Below are 18,347 nucleotides of genomic sequence, written 5' to 3' on the forward strand. Positions count from 1 at the left end.
TACTCTGTCTATACATAGGATCCTCGGTGATCGCCGTATCGATCCGTGATCGGCTTTAAATAAGGCCGAGTAGAGGAGGGGACACATCGTTTGGACTGATCGCTATTTTCGCGCCTAAATTGAGGTAGGCCTCTTGTACCTGACCTCATTCAAAACCCCGTGTTCAGTTTCTGATCGATACCGAATCGCAATAGATCAATGATCGATTCCTTTCCACAGAGCCAGCACCGTCTGAGCTTCAAACCCCCGACAGAGTCAACTCTGAATTTCGATATTCTTCCACTGTTCCCATGCCAGGAGCGCCCTCGTGTGGATACTGGTAGGTATTACTGCTGATGTCCACTTTTACACAGCATGCTAGTAAAAGCTACACTTTTTTACTCGCATTTCTTTCATTCCCTTCCTTAGTCCTGGGCCTCTCCTCCCACGCCATCATCTACTCACTACACGGATCCAAGGACCGGCATTATACTTCGCTTGCCTACTCACCCTTACCACGGGTAAGTACTGCCTCCCTGCATTAGGTTTTGCATTTGGAAGCATCTTTGACCTATAGGTTCGTTTCTGATCAAACGTTCTCCTTTCTTTCACGCCACTGCCAACAGGTCCCGGCTGGGTCCCGGTAGGTTTTTAATTTCACCTTCTCCTCACGGCGCCCCCCTTGTTCACTCCATGAGTTTGGCAAGCCCTAGAAAGGTATTTTTCTCCACATAGCTCTTATGTCTGATCTATTCGTGATAAACCATTATGGCTGGCCCCACTAGTTAACGTATACCCATTATACTTCCTAGGTGCCCCTCACTGACAAGTCCTGAAGAGACCTGATACCCTATTCAGGTCGAAACGTCGTCGGCACTAAAAGAGTCAGACTCTGTACAGCAGTGGTTTACACTTTTCAACTGTTGTATTCTTGATTGCCTATACATTACTGGGTCGTCTCTTACGAATTGAACACAAACCTGAAACCTTGTTTTCATACAATATTATGTAACACCTTAGTAGTTTAGGTTCTCCTTTTTTTTATAACATTCACTTGGGACACACTATCACCTTTGTGATTATATGTTTGTACATAATATGACTGAGGATCTGGGTAAATTGTTATTTCATACTTATATATCTCTATGAATTCTAACTGTGTATGCGTAGCCTCATTGTTTGACATCCCTTGTAAATCACCCACATTGCCATTGTTAAGGATATATATTACAATAAGCATTTATCTCTCCACAGGAGCCCTTGTCTCACCACAGCACCTCTGCCCCCTAGACTTACCAAAGCACCCCTGCCCTCTAGATTCACCATGGTACCCACCCCCTGACTGACCACAGTACCCCAGCCTACCAGGCTCACAGCAGTAGTCCCACCAAATACACTTACCACAGCAACGCCACCCCCTAGACTCACCACATCACCTCTGCCCGTGGACTTTCCATAGCACCTCTGCTTCCTGGACTTACCACTGCCAAAGGGGATGATGGACGGGGTGTTGAACAATGCAAGCACCTGGGTTTAATCCATCATCATTCTTTAGCTCACTCCGGTACCCCAGCTCAGACATGGCCAAATGCAAATCAGACTGACCCTGTGCCTCATGGGAACAGTCCAGCCCAAACTGCCAAGCCATGTCTTTTCTGGACCAGAAACAAGCATCCTAGGACCGGTTTCTGGCTAATCAGCCATCATCAGCCAGACTAGTTTGAATCCAGTGGCAAAGTGAGATAGGGACTCACGTCTGAGCATACCCTGCCACACTTATGGCGGCCAAAAGCGGTACAAAAGGGGGTGGTAATGGACAGAGCATCTGAATCAATCAAACACTCACACCTAGTCAAATGATCTGGGTTTAATCCATCACCGTTCTTTAGCCCACTCTGCCACCCCAGTTCAGACTTCCTAGGATGCTTATTTTCAGTCCAGGGAGGACATGGCTTGGTAGTTCGGGCTGGACTGTTCCCATGAGGCACAGGCTCAAGACTGATTTGCATATGGCTGGGTTCAAATTGATATGGCACAGTGAGCAATAAAACAATGCATTTAGGCCCAGATCTCTGTACTGGGGTGAATGTATGACATTGTTTTGCATTCTGTCCATCAACTGTTGTTTTTGCATTTGTCACCCCGAGTGGGACGGGTATGCCCAGACGTGGGTCCTGTGCTCTCCATGCCACTGGAATCAAGCTATCCTGGCTGAAGAGGGGTGAAACCCCCAAACCGGTCCTAGGATGCTTGTTTCCAGTCCAGGGATGACCTGGCTTGGCAGTTCGGGCTGGACTGTTTCCATGAGGCACAGGGTCAAGGCTGATTTGCATATGGCTGGGTTCAAACTGGAATGGCACGGTGAGCAATAAAACGATAGATTTAGGCCCAGATCTCTGCACTGGGGTGAATGTAAGACATTGTTCTGCATTCTGTCCATCAACTGTTGTTTTTGCCCTGGACTTACCACTGCAGACCTACCCCCTGGACTTACAACAGCACCTCTTCCCCCTGGACTTACCACAGCACCTAAACCCTTAGATTCACCATGGCGCCCCACCTCCAGATCTACCACAGCACACCCACTCCCTAAACACACCACAGCACCCCTACCATAGATGTACCACAGCACCCATGCCCCATAGACTCACCACAGATTCAACTAAATCAATATGCATAATGGACCAAGTTCATTGAAGAGAGTAACATTTTGTTGCTGCTCCATTTCTATTAAATCGATCAACTTGGCCACCTGTTGGTCATTTTCTTCTTTATTCGCCTTGTTGTTGAAGGCGCAGTAACGACCCCCACATTTAGCGAGTAAATTCCTGAGTTTGGGCTCCGATTCTGAAACAAAATCTTCTATTGACTGATCTTCCAAGTCCTCTTTCCGGGTGAACACCACCACCATGTGCTGCAGGTCTTCCACTCCAAGGGCACTCTGGATCCTTTCCAGGGAATCCTGCTCCTCCTGACTGAAGCGCCCGGACTGGAGGACCAGGACGATGGCATGTGACCCCCGAGAACAGAACTCCCGACACTGCTTGATGTCTTCCTGGAGTGTTTTTTTGTCATAGAGCCCCGGGGTGTCCACAACCAGCAGGTGCCTCCCATTCCGGACACAAACCCCCCGCTCCCACTTCATGGTCACTGATGTTGGCGAAGCCCTGGATGCAAAGCGCCTCTTACCGAGGATGGAATTTCCAGTGGCACTTTTCCCGACTCCGGTGCTTCCAACTAAGAAAATTCTTAGCACTTTTTCTGCAAAAGTAAAAAGGACAAGTCAGAGAAGCATCTCTAGAGTTACTGTTTCAAGAGTGCTGCGGAGGGAAAATTAAGGCACCAATAGGTAAATGATGGGAGGCTGTTAGAAATGGGGGTCTCTAATTGGCAGAGGTAGATAAATTTGACCAAATAGGAACCCTTGCTTTTAAGTCAGGGAAAGGGGATTACACTCCTGGATAACCCCTGCTCACCCCCTTGGTAGCTTGGCAAGAGCAGACAGGCTTATCTCAGAGGCAGGATGAGCTTGGCAAGGGCAGACAGGTTTATCTCAGAGGCAGTGTGTAAAGCCTTTGTGAACACGTTCAACACATTCAAACCACTTTATTTGGTTACAGAAAACCATAAAAGTACCATTCATTATATCACAATACATTACATAAAACACATACGGTACACAGTAAAAACACATACATTACACAATAAAATCTCATAACCGATTCTTTAATAATAGGGCGATTTAAGAAAATTGGGGCGGGAATAAAACAAAATTCTTGAATACATAAAATCTTCAGTATGGTTAAAACAATAAAGGCAATACACCATTACAATAAAAATAATTTAGTGATAAAAAGGCAAGTAGTAAAAAAGTAGTAACATGGGCTTTACAGTATTCTTATACCAGCATGGAGTGCCGAAATTTTGTAAGTCTCACTGCTGCGACAAGAAAGCTCACAATATTAAAAATCTCCCATGGATCATTACGCTTTTGTAAGTACAATGAACGGGTTTAGCCTGAATTAAGCCTCTCCCTTTTAAGATTGGGACTAAAAACCTCCTGCGGATAGCACAATAATGATCACAAAACATAATAAAGTGCATTGTTTCCTGTATCGAAACATTATCACAGGTACAGGGACCCAAATCACACGTCCTGCTCCAGCCTTGTGAATTTCCCAGATAAAAATGAATTAAGTTAAAAGGGATTCTCGTTAGAAGCAGACAGTGAATTGCTTTAGTAACAATCCACAGACAAGGTTCAATCTCAGGGATAGTTTTTAACAGGAAATGGATTTTAACCGTGGGTTCCGTTAGTTCAATCTCCTCCATCTCTACATTCATCCGATCCAATAAGTGTATTTTTACCCATACCAAATCCTCTTTAGTTACTTTATCCGGATAATTTAATAAGTCTGGACGACCAAGCTTAGTTAAAATATTTGGGACTTAATTCAGCCATGGAATTTTGTTGAATTGGCCTAGGGTGACACAATCCCTAATTGTCTAAGGGTTCAGCGTTAATTAGGGGTTAAGCCAGGTTTTAAGCCAGCAGATCACCAGAGCCTGCCTCAACCTGTCTGTCACGTAGCCAACCCCTAGTTCCTGGTGAATTGAAAAATTAGGAGTGGATTGGGGTACAGACAGGAGGGAGCGTAGGAATTTATTTTCAATTGTATGTATATCCTCCATCAGTTTATATCCCCATATTGCAGAGCCATAGAATGCACTTGCTATACATTTAGATTTATAGATATTAAGCATTGCATCCATCGGTTTAGAAAACATATCATTATTATAATTATTAGGAATTGAATTGTGCAGCGAATCATCCCAACAGGGATCTCTCTGCGCTTTTGGCTACACAGTACTGAAGGCTAAGACAAAGTTGCGGATTTAGAACAGCCAGGTTTTTAACTGCTTCTTGAACTGCCCCAAACTTGTGCAGGCGCGTAGCTCATCCGGCAGACGGTTCTAATGGGGAGGGGCTAGATGAGAAAATGCGCGCCCTCCCATTTTGGCTTTCCTGATTTTACAGGGATGGATCAGATTCCGATTGCTGGATCTCAGTGAGCGGGCAGGTATATAGGGATTTAACTTCTTCCTTAGATAGGCCGGGCCTATCCCCTACAGTGCTTTAAACACTGACGTCAGGTCTTTCTGGCCTCCAAAGGGATCCAAGGAAAAATCTTCCTCACCATCCTCACGATGCCAAAGCAGGTGCCCGATACTGATTTCATGTGTTCCTCCATCAAAAGCTTGTTATCAAACAAGATACCCAAGTTCTGTGCCTGTGTGGTTGGATTAGGTGCCTCCTCCAATTCCACTGGCTACCAGTCCAAGGACCATAACTCCGTCACCTTCCTAAACAGGAGGCTCTCCGTTTTATTGGAGTTTAGCTGTGAAAATGCTCGCTCATCCAAGTGGCAATTTTCAGCATGCAGGACTTAAACATTGATCTGGTTTCTGCTGGGTCCGTCTCGATGGGGATTATCACCTATGTGTCATTCACATAAAAGATTGTCTTAAAACCACAAGATCAAATAGTGGTAGCCAGCTGTGCAACATAGATGTTAAATAATGTGGGGCTTAAGATGGAGCCCTGCAGGACTACCTTGTCTACTGCTGTGGTCTAAGAAACAAATGTATCTGATTGGACACATAGTGTTCTGTTGTTAAGAAAGTTCTGCAGCCAAGTCCAGGCTGAACCTTCGACCCCAATCTCCCACAACCTGTCCAACAGGACACGATGAGAGATGGTGTCAAAGTCTGAGATAAATCAAGGAGCACCAGCATGGTGGGAGTCCCTCTGTCCAGTAACATCCTGATGGTATCCAGGACCTCCACCAATGCCGCTCCCGTGCTGTGGGCTGCACGGACACCAGATTGCGAGGCGTCCAATAAACTATGCTGCACAGCTCAGATATCCTGTAAGTTGTTAATTTACCAGAGTCTCCATGACCTTCGAGCTGCATGGGAGGAGGGAAATAGGTCTATAATTTTGCAGATCTGCCGGGCGGCCAGCGCCTTCTTCAGCAGAGGATTTATATGCACCTTTTTCCATTTCCTAGGAAATGTGGCCATGGACAATGAAGTGTTGCAGACCTCAGCTAGAGAGGGAACTAAAACTGGGGCAATTTCAGCCATTATGAATGGCACTGCCGGTTCTGAGCGGGCACCTGATTTTATCCGTGCCAGCACAGCTTCCACTTGCTCTGTGTTACTAGCTGTGAAGGTGTTGAGTCTGGGTAGTCGAGGGTCTCTCCCCAGAGGGGCCAACCCATTCGGTACTTCTCCTGCAGCCAGAGAGCTGTAGATCTTGTCAACCATAAAGTAAATGTACAAAACAAAAGGGAATGGCCCAACTATCCAAGGGACAGGGTACCAGTATTATCAACAACAAAAATATATACCTTGGGTAAATCTAATATCTAGATGGTAATCATTGATTCACACTCCACTCTGTAATCATGAATATTAAGAATACAATGGTTATACATACAAAAACATCATTCAATTATAAACAACCTGAAATTACTGTTATCACAAAGTGTAAATTTATTTAAATCAAATGGCAGTATAAAAACATTAAAAACAATCCAGTTTATACAAAAGTATACCGAAAAAAACGTATTTTTAAAAATATATCCACAATGTACAAAGAACAGGAAAGAGACTAAGGGTCCGTGATGTTTAAAAATAACATATCAGAACGTTAATTCATTGGAATCTTGCATAAAGGTCAGAGTCACATGAATTTCTTCTGACAATCCGTTCCTTGAATTTATCTTTGGTGAATTGTGTCGACGCGTTTCGGTGTATTGCTATATGTGGACCACCTTTATCAAGACTAATATTTCATTATGTCTCCTTCTCAACCAATATTGCAATAAAAAATGATCATAAATTCTTTAATAATGCCCAATGCTGGTCACTACAGGTGGATCGTCAGATTACTTTCTTGAGAATAATAGACCATCTGTATCAGGCTCACACAAACTGACCCACTCTGCAGGTACTATTCCAATCTCCCAATCGGGAGCTGTTGATGTCCTGTGTCCTATTGTCCTGTTCTGATATACAGGTCCTCGATCTCTAAATAGCTCGGTTTGATGTCCTGAATTTCAGTCTTTCTGGTGTGCTGTTTCGTATTTTATAGCGCCTCTTTATTTACTCAGAAGTCCATGCCACACGATGGTTGCTTCTTAAAACATCGTCATCATGTTTAGTAATCCTGATCCCTGAACCATACAGTAATACAGTGAAAACACAACAGATGGACATCACACAGGTTTTATAAAAATAAGTATTCTTTATATAGACGTAACACAAGACCACAAACAACAAAAATTCACAATACTGTACTCAAAAGGGCCTGAAAGGTGGTGGAAGTAACTTAGTTCAAGTTGACGATAAATGTGACATGTTTCTTACAAAAGTACCTTGGATGCGTAATGCAAAACAAACAAGAGGTTCGCAGGGAGGGTGATGCATCGGTTCCTTGCTTCGGGGGAGGCGATGCATTGCGCCTCAATGCTTGCGCAGAGTTGGGGATGTGTCTGTTCCTTACCGGAGAGGAGGTGATGCGTTGATTCTCGTACTGCGCTCCGGTTACGATGCGGCAATGTGGCACCTTCATGCGATGTGACAACCCGGTGCAAAGCGATAAGATGACGCCCTTGATGCAATGCGACGACGTGAAGGAGATGCACGCTCGACAGCCATGCGGAAACTCGACAACTTCTGAGCTATGACTATCCCTGCGACACGCTTCTCCGGTGATGTAACAGCGACCCTTGCGGTGGCAACTCGCTTCTCCAATGATGCAATGGCAAACAGCTGCAAGGAAGACACGCTAATCTGGTGATGCAGCTGCAATGGCGACACGCTTCTTCTCGCTGAGTTGCACTTCCAGCTTCGAGCGACAAGCAGGCTTCTGCAGATAGAATTCCCAACAAGGTAATTCAGGGAGGAGCTGGTGGTAAAATCTTGTAGGCCTGAGATTTCAGCAGGAGGCAAGCACAAGTTCAAGCCCTTGGAGAAATATTCTGCAAGATGATGAAAGTGCCTTAAAAGTTCCTTCTCCTTTCCTTGGCAAAAAAGAAACCACTGCAGGCCCACACAGCAAAACAGCACACATGCAGAGGGGTAGTCTAAAACTTCTGCAGCTTCCTTGGTTCTTCTCCTTGGCAAAGGTTTGTCTTAAATTCCCCGAAGTGATCTAAAGTCTTGGGGTCTGGGCCCCAATATTTATACTAGTAAATCATTTGTCTCTGAAGGCAGAGAGTGGATGTACCTAGTCCAAACCAGTTCTGGGTGCATTCTGCCAGTGCACACCTTCTTCCTTTGTCAGTATTGGCCAGGGTCATCAGACAGACCCCAGGAGGTGGAGCCAGCATTGTGGAAGCAGACGCAGCCCTATTGAGGCCCAGGTGCTACTCCTCCCACCACTCTACTTGCAGATAGGTCTAGTCAGCCTAGTGCTGACTCACCCTGTCTCCTGGAATCCCCCATCCCCTGTCACTCACAAACCAGACACACAATACACAACCTAGCAGAGGAAGGCTGGATAGTTAGGCATGAAAATGAACTTTTTAAAAGTGGTATTTTCAAAGACAGAATGTTAAAACCAACTTCACTAAAAAATGTATTTTATCATTTAGAGTTCAGGCATACAAACCTCAATTTCTACCATGTTCCCTTGGTCAGTTAGGATTGGGAGATGTTATAATCAGGTAGCGTTGTAATAGTGAAAAACAAAATAGGCTGTAATTTAAATGCACATGCTGTAATGGCAGGCCTGTAGTCACAATTTGAGTTGTCTCGGGGTACCTTAGTCCCATATAGTAGGGACTTCCAAGGGTACACCAGTAGCCAATCTGGGGTGTATCTAAGTACTCAATATGTCCAATTTAGGGAAGAAGTGCAGAGTCTGTGGTCTGGATTAGCAGGATCCCAGTCAGACTAGTCAGTAAAACATAATGACACCAGCAAAAAGTAGGGGTGACCATGAAAGCATATCCTACTTTCCTGCACAACCTACTCAAATGTAAGAATTTGAGACTAACCTTGCCCTGTTGAGTCTTCATTTTCTAAGTGGAAATATCTGTAGATGAATTGGTAATCCCAATCCTATGTTCCACTGAAAAGTCCATCCCCTGTAGCAAAATGGACCACATTAAAAAGTTTGGGATTTTCACTCTTCATTTGATTAAGCCATAAGAGAGGCTTATGGTCTGTCTGAACAAGGAAGCGATAACCAAACCGGTGAGGCTGCCTGCCAAGGCTACTCCTTCAACTGACCCATCAACAGGGTTCGGAGAGAGAAGATCAGGGAGAGGGTCACTCTCTTCCTCCTGTCCTTAATCAGCGGCATGCACAAGCTCAGTCAGCCCTGTCTACAAGCGGTTTCAGGCGATTCACATGAAGTTCCCTGTGTGGACTTTAGGGAGTACCTAAGTCCACCAAGTAGGTGACTTCGGTAGGTGAGGGGACCACTCAATTTTTCTTGGAGAGCCAGGAGCCAAAGAGCGTCCACCACAGAAGCTGGACACCGCACTTCGTTCTTCGGCTCCAGGCTGACTGATGCAACCCTGGTTAATTAAATAATCAGCAGACACCACAAAGTCAAGAGAGCAGACCAGTAGCTCAGCTCTTTGCCTTCAGGCCAAGTTACATCGCCTTGATGAGCTATTTACCGGCAGCGGCCTTCATTCCTCACGTGGCAGCCTTCACCAGCTGCAACATGTTGCTCACTTGGAGATATTTTAATTCAAGCAATCCATCCTCATCACTGGGCTGATTAAGCACCCCCACTTGTAGGACGACTGCACGGACTAGTCCCACGTTCCACACGCCTACTTTCAGAGATTCCTGCTCCACGTGGCGGCTTCGCTCTGCATTCTTCTAATTGCTTCATCATAGCAGCCCAGCCGGCTCCTCCCGGTCCAAATTCAGCGTTCTCATAATTGTTATGTCCTGAAGATGATCTCGATTAACTAAGATCGAAACAGGAACTCCTTACAATCTGTAAATACATTTTTATGAGAAGTTCCATTATATGTAGTCAATGCGATGTCTATGATTTTAAGTCACACTCACTTATCACGTCACGCTTGTTGTCACTTACCTATATGAGCACTTGAATGTTTTTCATAAAATACATAACAGAGGATATTTTGACCCACATGTACCTGTACATATTACTTACCGCTTCCTAAGATATTAGTTGTCTATTTCAATTTTGTACATTGTTCTTTGGACCTTTTTGGCCACACCAGAACCATTGGTTTTTAAACATTTATCCACCTCAGATTCACATATCGGTGTACCCTTGTCTATCCTTACTACTTCTTCATATACTCAGCCATACGTGAACGTAGGCCCAGGACATAGTCCACAATATCCTGTTTAGGAGGTTTGAGAGGTTGCTCCAAGCCCTTACTAACACTAAATCCTGTCTGGGAGGTGGTCACATCTTCCTGTGATAGGAAACCTATTTTCCTGCCTTCCCCTGATGGAGCCCGATTCAGCAGCAGAAGGGCAGAATCGTTTCTCTGGTTGGCAGCAGCCATAGTTTGCTGTCTGGAGCAAGAAGAATGGTACCAAGAGCACTGAGGGCCTCTCAGAGGAGCTTTGCAGTGCATGGAATCATACCTCCAACACTGTTTACGGTGTTGTGGTATGGTTCCAACATGTATGATACCAAACACGACAGGGTTTGTTACAGCCAGTTTAGAGTAAGCCATCACGTAGAGGCGCAAGGCCACTCCATGTATCGTAATGGCTGATGCACTAACAGCCCGGGAGAATGTACTCCATGGGTTGTAGGGTTGTCCTGCTCATAAATGGGCACCCTCACACTTATACATTTATAACCGAGCACCCTGTCTTCAGGATTGAAAGGCCGGCCTTAGTGGTGAACTCAGATATAAGGAAACGTACATCTGTCACACGTGGTGCTAGCACCAACTTACATAGGCTGCAAGGGTAGGCCTTTAGTCACAATTTGACTGGCCTCCTGTCACATTCACCACCTGGCCTCCCCACAGGATGGGGTTTAGAGGGGTGGCGCACATGAAACAAACGCACCAACCGGGGAGGATGAACCCCACCCGCCGGTTCCCAAGTCTGTTCTTCTGGTGAGTAGCCCTCCCAGTCAACTAAATAGTACAATCTCCCCTTCCTTCTTCTGGAGTCCAGAATAGCATTCACCTCAAACTCCTCATGCCCATCTACCACTAAAGGGGGCGGGGGAGGCAACTTCTGTGCAGTTCTGATGTATGGCTTAAAGAGGGACGTGTGAAACACAGGATGAACACTATACTCATCAGGCAACTCGAGTTTCATAGCCACAGGATTCACCACCTTGACGAAAGTAAAGGGACCCACATAACGAGGCTGTAACTTCCTAGACCCACTTAAGTGTAAATTCCTAGTGGCCAACCACACCTGATCGCCCACAGCATAGGAAGGAGCAGGAACCCTATGCTGATCAGCCTGTTTCTTCATGGCAACCTTAGCTTTCTGTAGCTGTTCTTGTGCTGTTTCCCAGATTTGAGTCAAAGACGTACTTAAAGTATCTACAGCAGGTACATGCCCCGTGGGTTGAATGGGTATAGCTTTAGGATGATAACCCATGGAACAAAAAAAAGGAGTCATCCCCAAAGCGGAATGCACACTGTTGTTATACGCAAATTCTACTAAGGGAGAGCCTAAACCCAATTACATGTCAATGATGTTAATAGACATCTAAGAAACAAAATAGAACCCCTTAGAGTGATGTGCCCCTCGCTCTGTGTGTTCCTCCTATCTAAGTTTTTACATTCGTCTTGCACCCATCGTTTTTTTTTAAAACGGAGAGAACAGCCGATCTTTCCATATAAAAATGCCCAGTACATGATAATGATTGGGCCACTTGTCCAACTCAAATGGGGTTGACACACTCCAAATCACAACCAATTCTTACTTGTGATATATATATACACCTTGTTCTCAAGTGAATATCATATTGATATCAAATGTTCATAATGTGTTCAATCTATACTCACACGAGTTCATAGGAAATTCTCTGAACCCGGGACTTAGGTGGGACTGTGCTCTCGCCGTCACACTGTGGAAGTAAAAACATATACACTAATTGTACGATAATAATCATATTTATCTTGATTTACCCAAAACTGTTTCCTGTCGAATTGTGTCCAATCTGGCCACCTCTTGGTTGACCAGTACATGAAATAATTCTCCCATATCTATGGTAATTAAAACATCACAAACAGCTGCATAGGGCGGTAGTGCCATCATGACGCTATAACCTCATAAGTCCGGAGCAGGTCATATCTCAGCCCCCAGTACTAAGTGTGTGGAGGGGAACGCGGTGCGATAAAACAACATTGCTGTTGCACCCTCCAAAGACGGGAGCAGCAGGTCTCTAAACGCATTATCCTGTGTTGTTGTTATATATATTCTCGCATCATTCGCTCTGCCCTTACCAGTCACAAGAGACACCAGAAGTACTGTCCCCACATCAGTCCACCGTCGATGATGACTAATCGCCATGACCGCCATTATGTAGTACCATGCGTCTCATTAAGCCCCGATCATGTGACCGCAACCACCGGGCTCCCAGCCAGAGTTTAGAGAGTGAGAACAGACTAAGAACGTAGGGTGTAGTCGATCTCAAAACCCTCGCCATGTTTGAAGGCTAAACTGAGGCTTGTAAGCCGTTCTCTACTGGCTAATAAACAGCGTGCGATGAATACCTCTTCTCATCGGATGATTTTATGTAACTGGATTATTTTAAAGTGAACAAAGCCCAACAATCCCTCACTTGCGGGAATCTAATTGCAAGTTTTTTAGTCTGTGATCACTTGGTTACCACACAGTCGAGACGTCTCTTTTCAAAAGAAGCCCATTGTCCTAGACCCCATCCGGGAGACCAGCTACATAAGTATACCTCATTTGGTCTTAGCTAACCATTTATTGTTAAAAGTGTGTACAATATGCAGCAAAACTCTTCATATAAACTCCAAGGTGTGCCTCAAGAATGAGGGTTGGAAAATACAAGAGAAATCCATTGAATAACCCAAATGCTTTTATGTGTGGGGTGGGAAGGGGGAAATTAAGTAATACAGGACATCCCCAGAAAGTAGCAGGCACCAGATAATCTGTTGCAAGCCCTAAGGCACTTATAAACGATAGCCTGACAAGGTATTGCAAGAACTAGTTATCTTCTTGTTATACCATGTAGGTGGAACCACAGAATACAGTCATTGAGACCATTCAAACTACTCTTAAGCCTCTCAATCAACGTTGTTCCCTTATTAAGAGGAAGTGAGCAACATTGCTAATATCAGGTGGACTAAATGGTTTGTCCACTACTGTCCATCTCAGCTCCAATTCGCTGTGTCTACACTCCTGAAAATGTGACATCATCTTGGTACTATTTTACCCACAACGTATTGTGCTCATATGTTCTAGTATACAGGTTTTAACTTTCTGTGTTGTCATGCCAACTTATTGCATGTTACACGGGCATTTGAGTAAATAGATGACATTTTCTGTCATACATATGGTATGTCTCCTCAAATCCCAAGGGCGGTTAAGACCAATGTCTACACTTTTGCCATTGATAGAAAGTGGACAAGCCTTACAGTAAATGTGGTGGTGATCCCTAAAGTGATGGGGAACACACAGTGTTGTTTAAATGCCCCTCACACACCAACAGGCCCCTTGGTGTCATGCTTCATCATTGGGGCCTTCGCACCCCTCTACGGGATGCGGCGTGCTACGACTCGCGGCTACGCAGGAGCACTAAGTAGTGAACTATGTGAGGGGGTGTGTTTGCTAGAGGAGTGAGTGAGGTGAGGTGAAAAAGTGAGTAGTTAAAAAATACCTGGCACGTAGGTGAAAAATAATTTTATTAAATCCTCGGCTGGTATTATTAAAAGAAGTGCAAAATGGGGTTGTAAGAATACGTATTAGGGTATTACAACCACCTCAAAGTGTCAACATGTTTCAGAGCACGGGGGCTCCTTCTTCAGGACAAGGATAAGCACATATCCTCCCCTTACTCACATGTAAATGTAAAAGTGTATAAAAATTTTTTTTACAACAATGTGTAATGTACCTAACTGTGTTTATATGTAGGTAGGTTCAGTTGCGCCCAATTGGCGTCTGATGAAAACTTATAGTTCTCAAATTCATAACCTCATGAGCCTATGCGTGTTATTGGGGGATCCTTCCTTACTGCTCAGTAAACCAACGGTTACTGCAAAAGCTAATTGCCTGCCTTCCCTCAACGCGGCTCCGATGAAGTTTATTCGCATGACTAGGGAGACTGAATCCACTGACTCACTCTCTCTCTCCCCCTTCTGTTTGCAACAAGCCCTACAGTAACCACATGAGTAGTGGCCAGTTACTGGTAGTAAGGTTGAATTCACGTACAAATTATTAGAAACATTGCTCTGTGTCCTTGGGCGGGTGTTGACAATCATTACAGACAGTTTACAGACAGAATAAAAATGTATGTTGACCCTTAGGTTGTTTTAAGTAAATATACTGCACTGTTTGGTCCCGTTGCAGAGGGGATTAGACCTCCCTTCTTTTTGTTTTGAGTTGTTTCACGTTTTTGTATGTGTCTTGTGTGTGTTCCATCACGTTTTCCCTTCTTTGTCTTCCCTCAACACTGTTCTTCGTCCAAAAAAAAAGATTGCGCTCCATCCAGAGTGTTGGTCTGCACCTGGATGTATGATGAAGCATGACACTCCAAAGTGTGTAAGGGCAGTATTGAGGCAGCTGTTGTCTTCCCTTGTTTTGTTCTGGGTTCAAGTAGATATGATATTTCGTTCCCATGTGGATAACTACATGACCTGTAGCTCCAGCCTGTCTTGGACATTGTGTAGATAGGATTATGTCTTTAGTACTTCTTTGTTCAATGAGTTTCGATTGATAGAGAGGGAGTCAGAGAAGAGAGAAGTCTTAGTCCCATTGTCTCTTCCTGTGTGGTTTTCATAGTTAGTACAGCCGCTGAGTTGTAGAGACGCAATTGAGGACTACCAATACAGCTTCCATAATATTATGAAAGAGTGGTCCAGATTGGTACAAGATATGGAGGCGCAAGGCCTCTCCTATGGGGATGAAGCAGCAGCCAGAATTTTAGCATGTCCTTCACTTCTGGGGGATGCCACACTCACACAAGCACTAACGCAAGTAGAGAGATGGGATTTCCTAACGGAATTAAAAAGAACACAGGTTAGGACCATTTTACATTGGGCCATCCTTACCGAATATTTGAGAGCAAATCCGGCTCCAGGAGGTCTCCTGGTAGTCAGCAAACCGTTAATCTTCTTAGAAGATGCAACATTTAGAAAAAACTGGTCGCTGATCGCGTGGACATGCTTAAGAGATTGGCTTATTTTAATCATTAATACAGCCCAAAAAATCTCTGATGACTTATTGATCAGAATTCAAATTAGTGAAGATCATTTGAAGACCCAAATACAGATCTCAGTCTTCAAAAAGAAAGTAGATGAAACGAATAAGGTTGGGAATGAGTATAAGGAATATTTAGTGAACTCTAAAGAACAAAAACTACAGAAAGATCTTAAGAAGTTCTCCAGGGAAAAGGCTTATCCATATATAAATGACGAATATGCAAAAATGAAGGAGAATCAAGACCGAAACACACAAAAAAAAACAATGTGACAGAACACAGATACTTCGAGTTCAGGAAGTGAGAGTAGTGACGGAGACTATCGACCTAGATACAGGGGAAGAGGATGGTCAAGGTGCTACATGCGCCCTTACCATTAAGGCCCACAAACTGGATATGGATGGCCCCCCATGTATCCTCCAATTGTTCCCCCTCAGTTCTTTCCCAATGAATATCAGCATTTTTTAGAGAGAGGCCAGGGGAGAGGGAAGGGCAGACAGAAAACACGGAGAACAGAGAGGGTGCAGTGGGAGGACATGAACCAGAGAGTGACTCGCAGTATGGGCCGGGCAGGGGAAGCGAACACCAGCAGTGAACACACTTAGTAATGAACCTGAGTAGCAAGACACTGACATCCATACAAGAGAGGGTGTTTCCCAAAGGCTTAGGTATTGTCCCTACAAACCAACTAGGCTCTTTTAAACTAAAATATGAGTTAGCGGTTTTCTTTCGATGTGTACGTTTGAAAGTTTTTCTCGAGGGCAGAGAAAAGATAGAGAGAGAAGATGACACTGGACTTAGGAATAAGTCTAGCTTTGTTCCATTCTTAGGTCAGTTGCCCCCAGAAATACAAGTGTTTGAACAGTCCATTCTAAGGAAAGTAGACCTTCTAGCATCAAAAAAAACTGAGAAGCCCTTTTTAATTTGTCGAAAGAGGAGACCAAAGCACTTGAGGAACTAAGGGAGAACATGTCGGTTATTATAAAACCCACCGACAAAGGCAGAGCTATCATGATTTTAGACCAGAACACTTACAATGAGGAATGTCTGCGCCTGTTGGGTGACAGAAGGAATTATGAGATGCTGAATTCAGACCCGACAGAGGAACCTAGGATCCAGATTGCCTCATTGGTGGAAGAAGCAACAACCAATGATTGAATCAGTCAAAAGAAGTCCCTATTTTTGGGTAACCAACATCTGACAATCCCGTATTTTTATATTCTTCCCAAACTGCATAAAGCGACACCCCCCGTCCCCCGCCCCCCTACCTGGCTGCCCAATTGTTTCGGGGATAAATTCACTTTTGGAACCACTTTCCAAATTTTGTGGCAGCTATTTACGCCCCAATGTACAAAAAATGCAGGCAAATTTGAAGGTCATGCGGGAAGTATTGAATCTCATAAAAGATTTAGAATTTGACATAAACAGTGACTTTAGGATCGGGCTCGACACAGAGTCACTGTATACTAATATACCCCGACGGGAAACCCCAAGGGTGATTGAGAATATTTTATTCTCAGAAGAGTGGCATTTTCAGACTCCCCAAGCTTCCATTCTCTGTCTCTTAGAACTGGCATTGAAAAAACTAAAATTCAAATTTGAAAATAACTTTTATTTACAAACCCATGGTACCTCTATGGGGAGCTCTTGTGCCCCCAGTTTGGCCTGTCGTTATGTTTCGCAATTCGAAGAGGAAACCATCCTGTCATCTGCCAACCCTTTTTGGAGTCAGATTAGGGTTTGGCGACGGTATATAGATGATGTTTTCATTATCTGGAGAGACAGTAGAGATTCCATTCATGCGTTTTTAACTTGGCTGAACAAAAGAAACATCTTTCTATTTTTTACGGGCACAGTGCCCAATGATTTACTGGCGTTTTTTTATTTGAACATAATGGCAGAAGGTGGAGCTCTGATTAGCAACGTTTTTCATGAACCCACTGATAGGAATAATCTACTGTCTTTTAAGAGCTTTCATCCGCGCTCTCTAAAGGAGAACCTGCCCTATGGGCAGTTTCTGCATTTAAGTGGTCCTTCTGGAGACGAATGAAAGAGAGATGGTTGATAGTAGCATTTGTGTTACAACATTTAATACAGCATCCAATCATGTGATAAAGATTATACAAAAAAACTGGAGGATTCTGAACTCAAATGGACTGAACAAACCGATGTCACTCTTTTCATTCAAGAAAAGTGCTAGTATTAAGAACATGATTGTCAACGTCCACCCAAGGACACAGAGCAATGCTTCTAATAATTTGGAACAGGACCAAACATTGCCGTATATTTACTTAAAACAACCTAAGGGTCAACATACATTTTTATTCTGTCTGTAAACTGTCTGTAATGATTGTCAACACACACCCAAGGACACAGAGCAATGTTTCTAATAATTTGGTCGGGAATTCAACCTTACTACCAATAACTGGCCACTACTCGTGTGGTTACTGTAGGGCATGTCCACTTTCTATCAATGGCAAAAGTGTAGACAATGGTCCTAGCCGCTCTTGGGAATTGAGGAGACATGTCACATGTAACACGGAAAATGTCATCTATATACTCAAATGCCCATGTAACATGCAATACGTTGGCATGACATCACGGAAAGTTAAAACCTGTATACTTGAACATAGGAGCACAATACGTTGTTGGAAAACTAATACCAAGATGACGTCACATTTTCAGGAGTGTAGACTCAGCGAATTGGAGCTGAGATGGACAGTATTGGACAAACCCTTTATTCCACCTGATATTAGCAATGTTGCTAACTTCCTCATAATAAGGGATCAACTTTTATTGAGAGGCTTAAGAGTAGTTCTAATGGTCTCAATGACTGTATTCCGTGGTTCCACCTACATGGTATAACAAGAAGATAAAAAGTTCTTGCAATACCTTGTCAGGCTATCATTTATAAGTGCCTTAGGGCTTGCAACAG

The 18,347-nt window shown here is 44.0% G+C and overlaps 1 protein-coding gene across 1 annotated transcript in view; it reads right to left on the reverse strand.

Moving 5' to 3' along the window:
* Positions 1 to 1,251: 1,251 nt before the first annotated feature.
* Positions 1,252 to 18,347, reverse strand: part of LOC147725250 (GTPase IMAP family member 8-like) — a 53,746-nt gene continuing 36,650 nt past the window's right edge. Inside the window, exon 3 of the mRNA XM_086966561.1 lies at positions 1,252 to 3,240. Within this exon, the coding sequence (XP_086822687.1) occupies positions 2,642 to 3,240 (599 nt within the window). The 3' untranslated portion in view covers positions 1,252 to 2,641. The remainder of the gene's footprint in view (positions 3,241 to 18,347) is intronic.

This window comes from Lissotriton vulgaris, chromosome 4_1 (assembly GCF_964263255.1).
Source record: "Lissotriton vulgaris chromosome 4_1, aLisVul1.2, whole genome shotgun sequence".
In the NCBI taxonomy this organism is placed as follows: Eukaryota; Metazoa; Chordata; class Amphibia; order Caudata; family Salamandridae; genus Lissotriton; species Lissotriton vulgaris.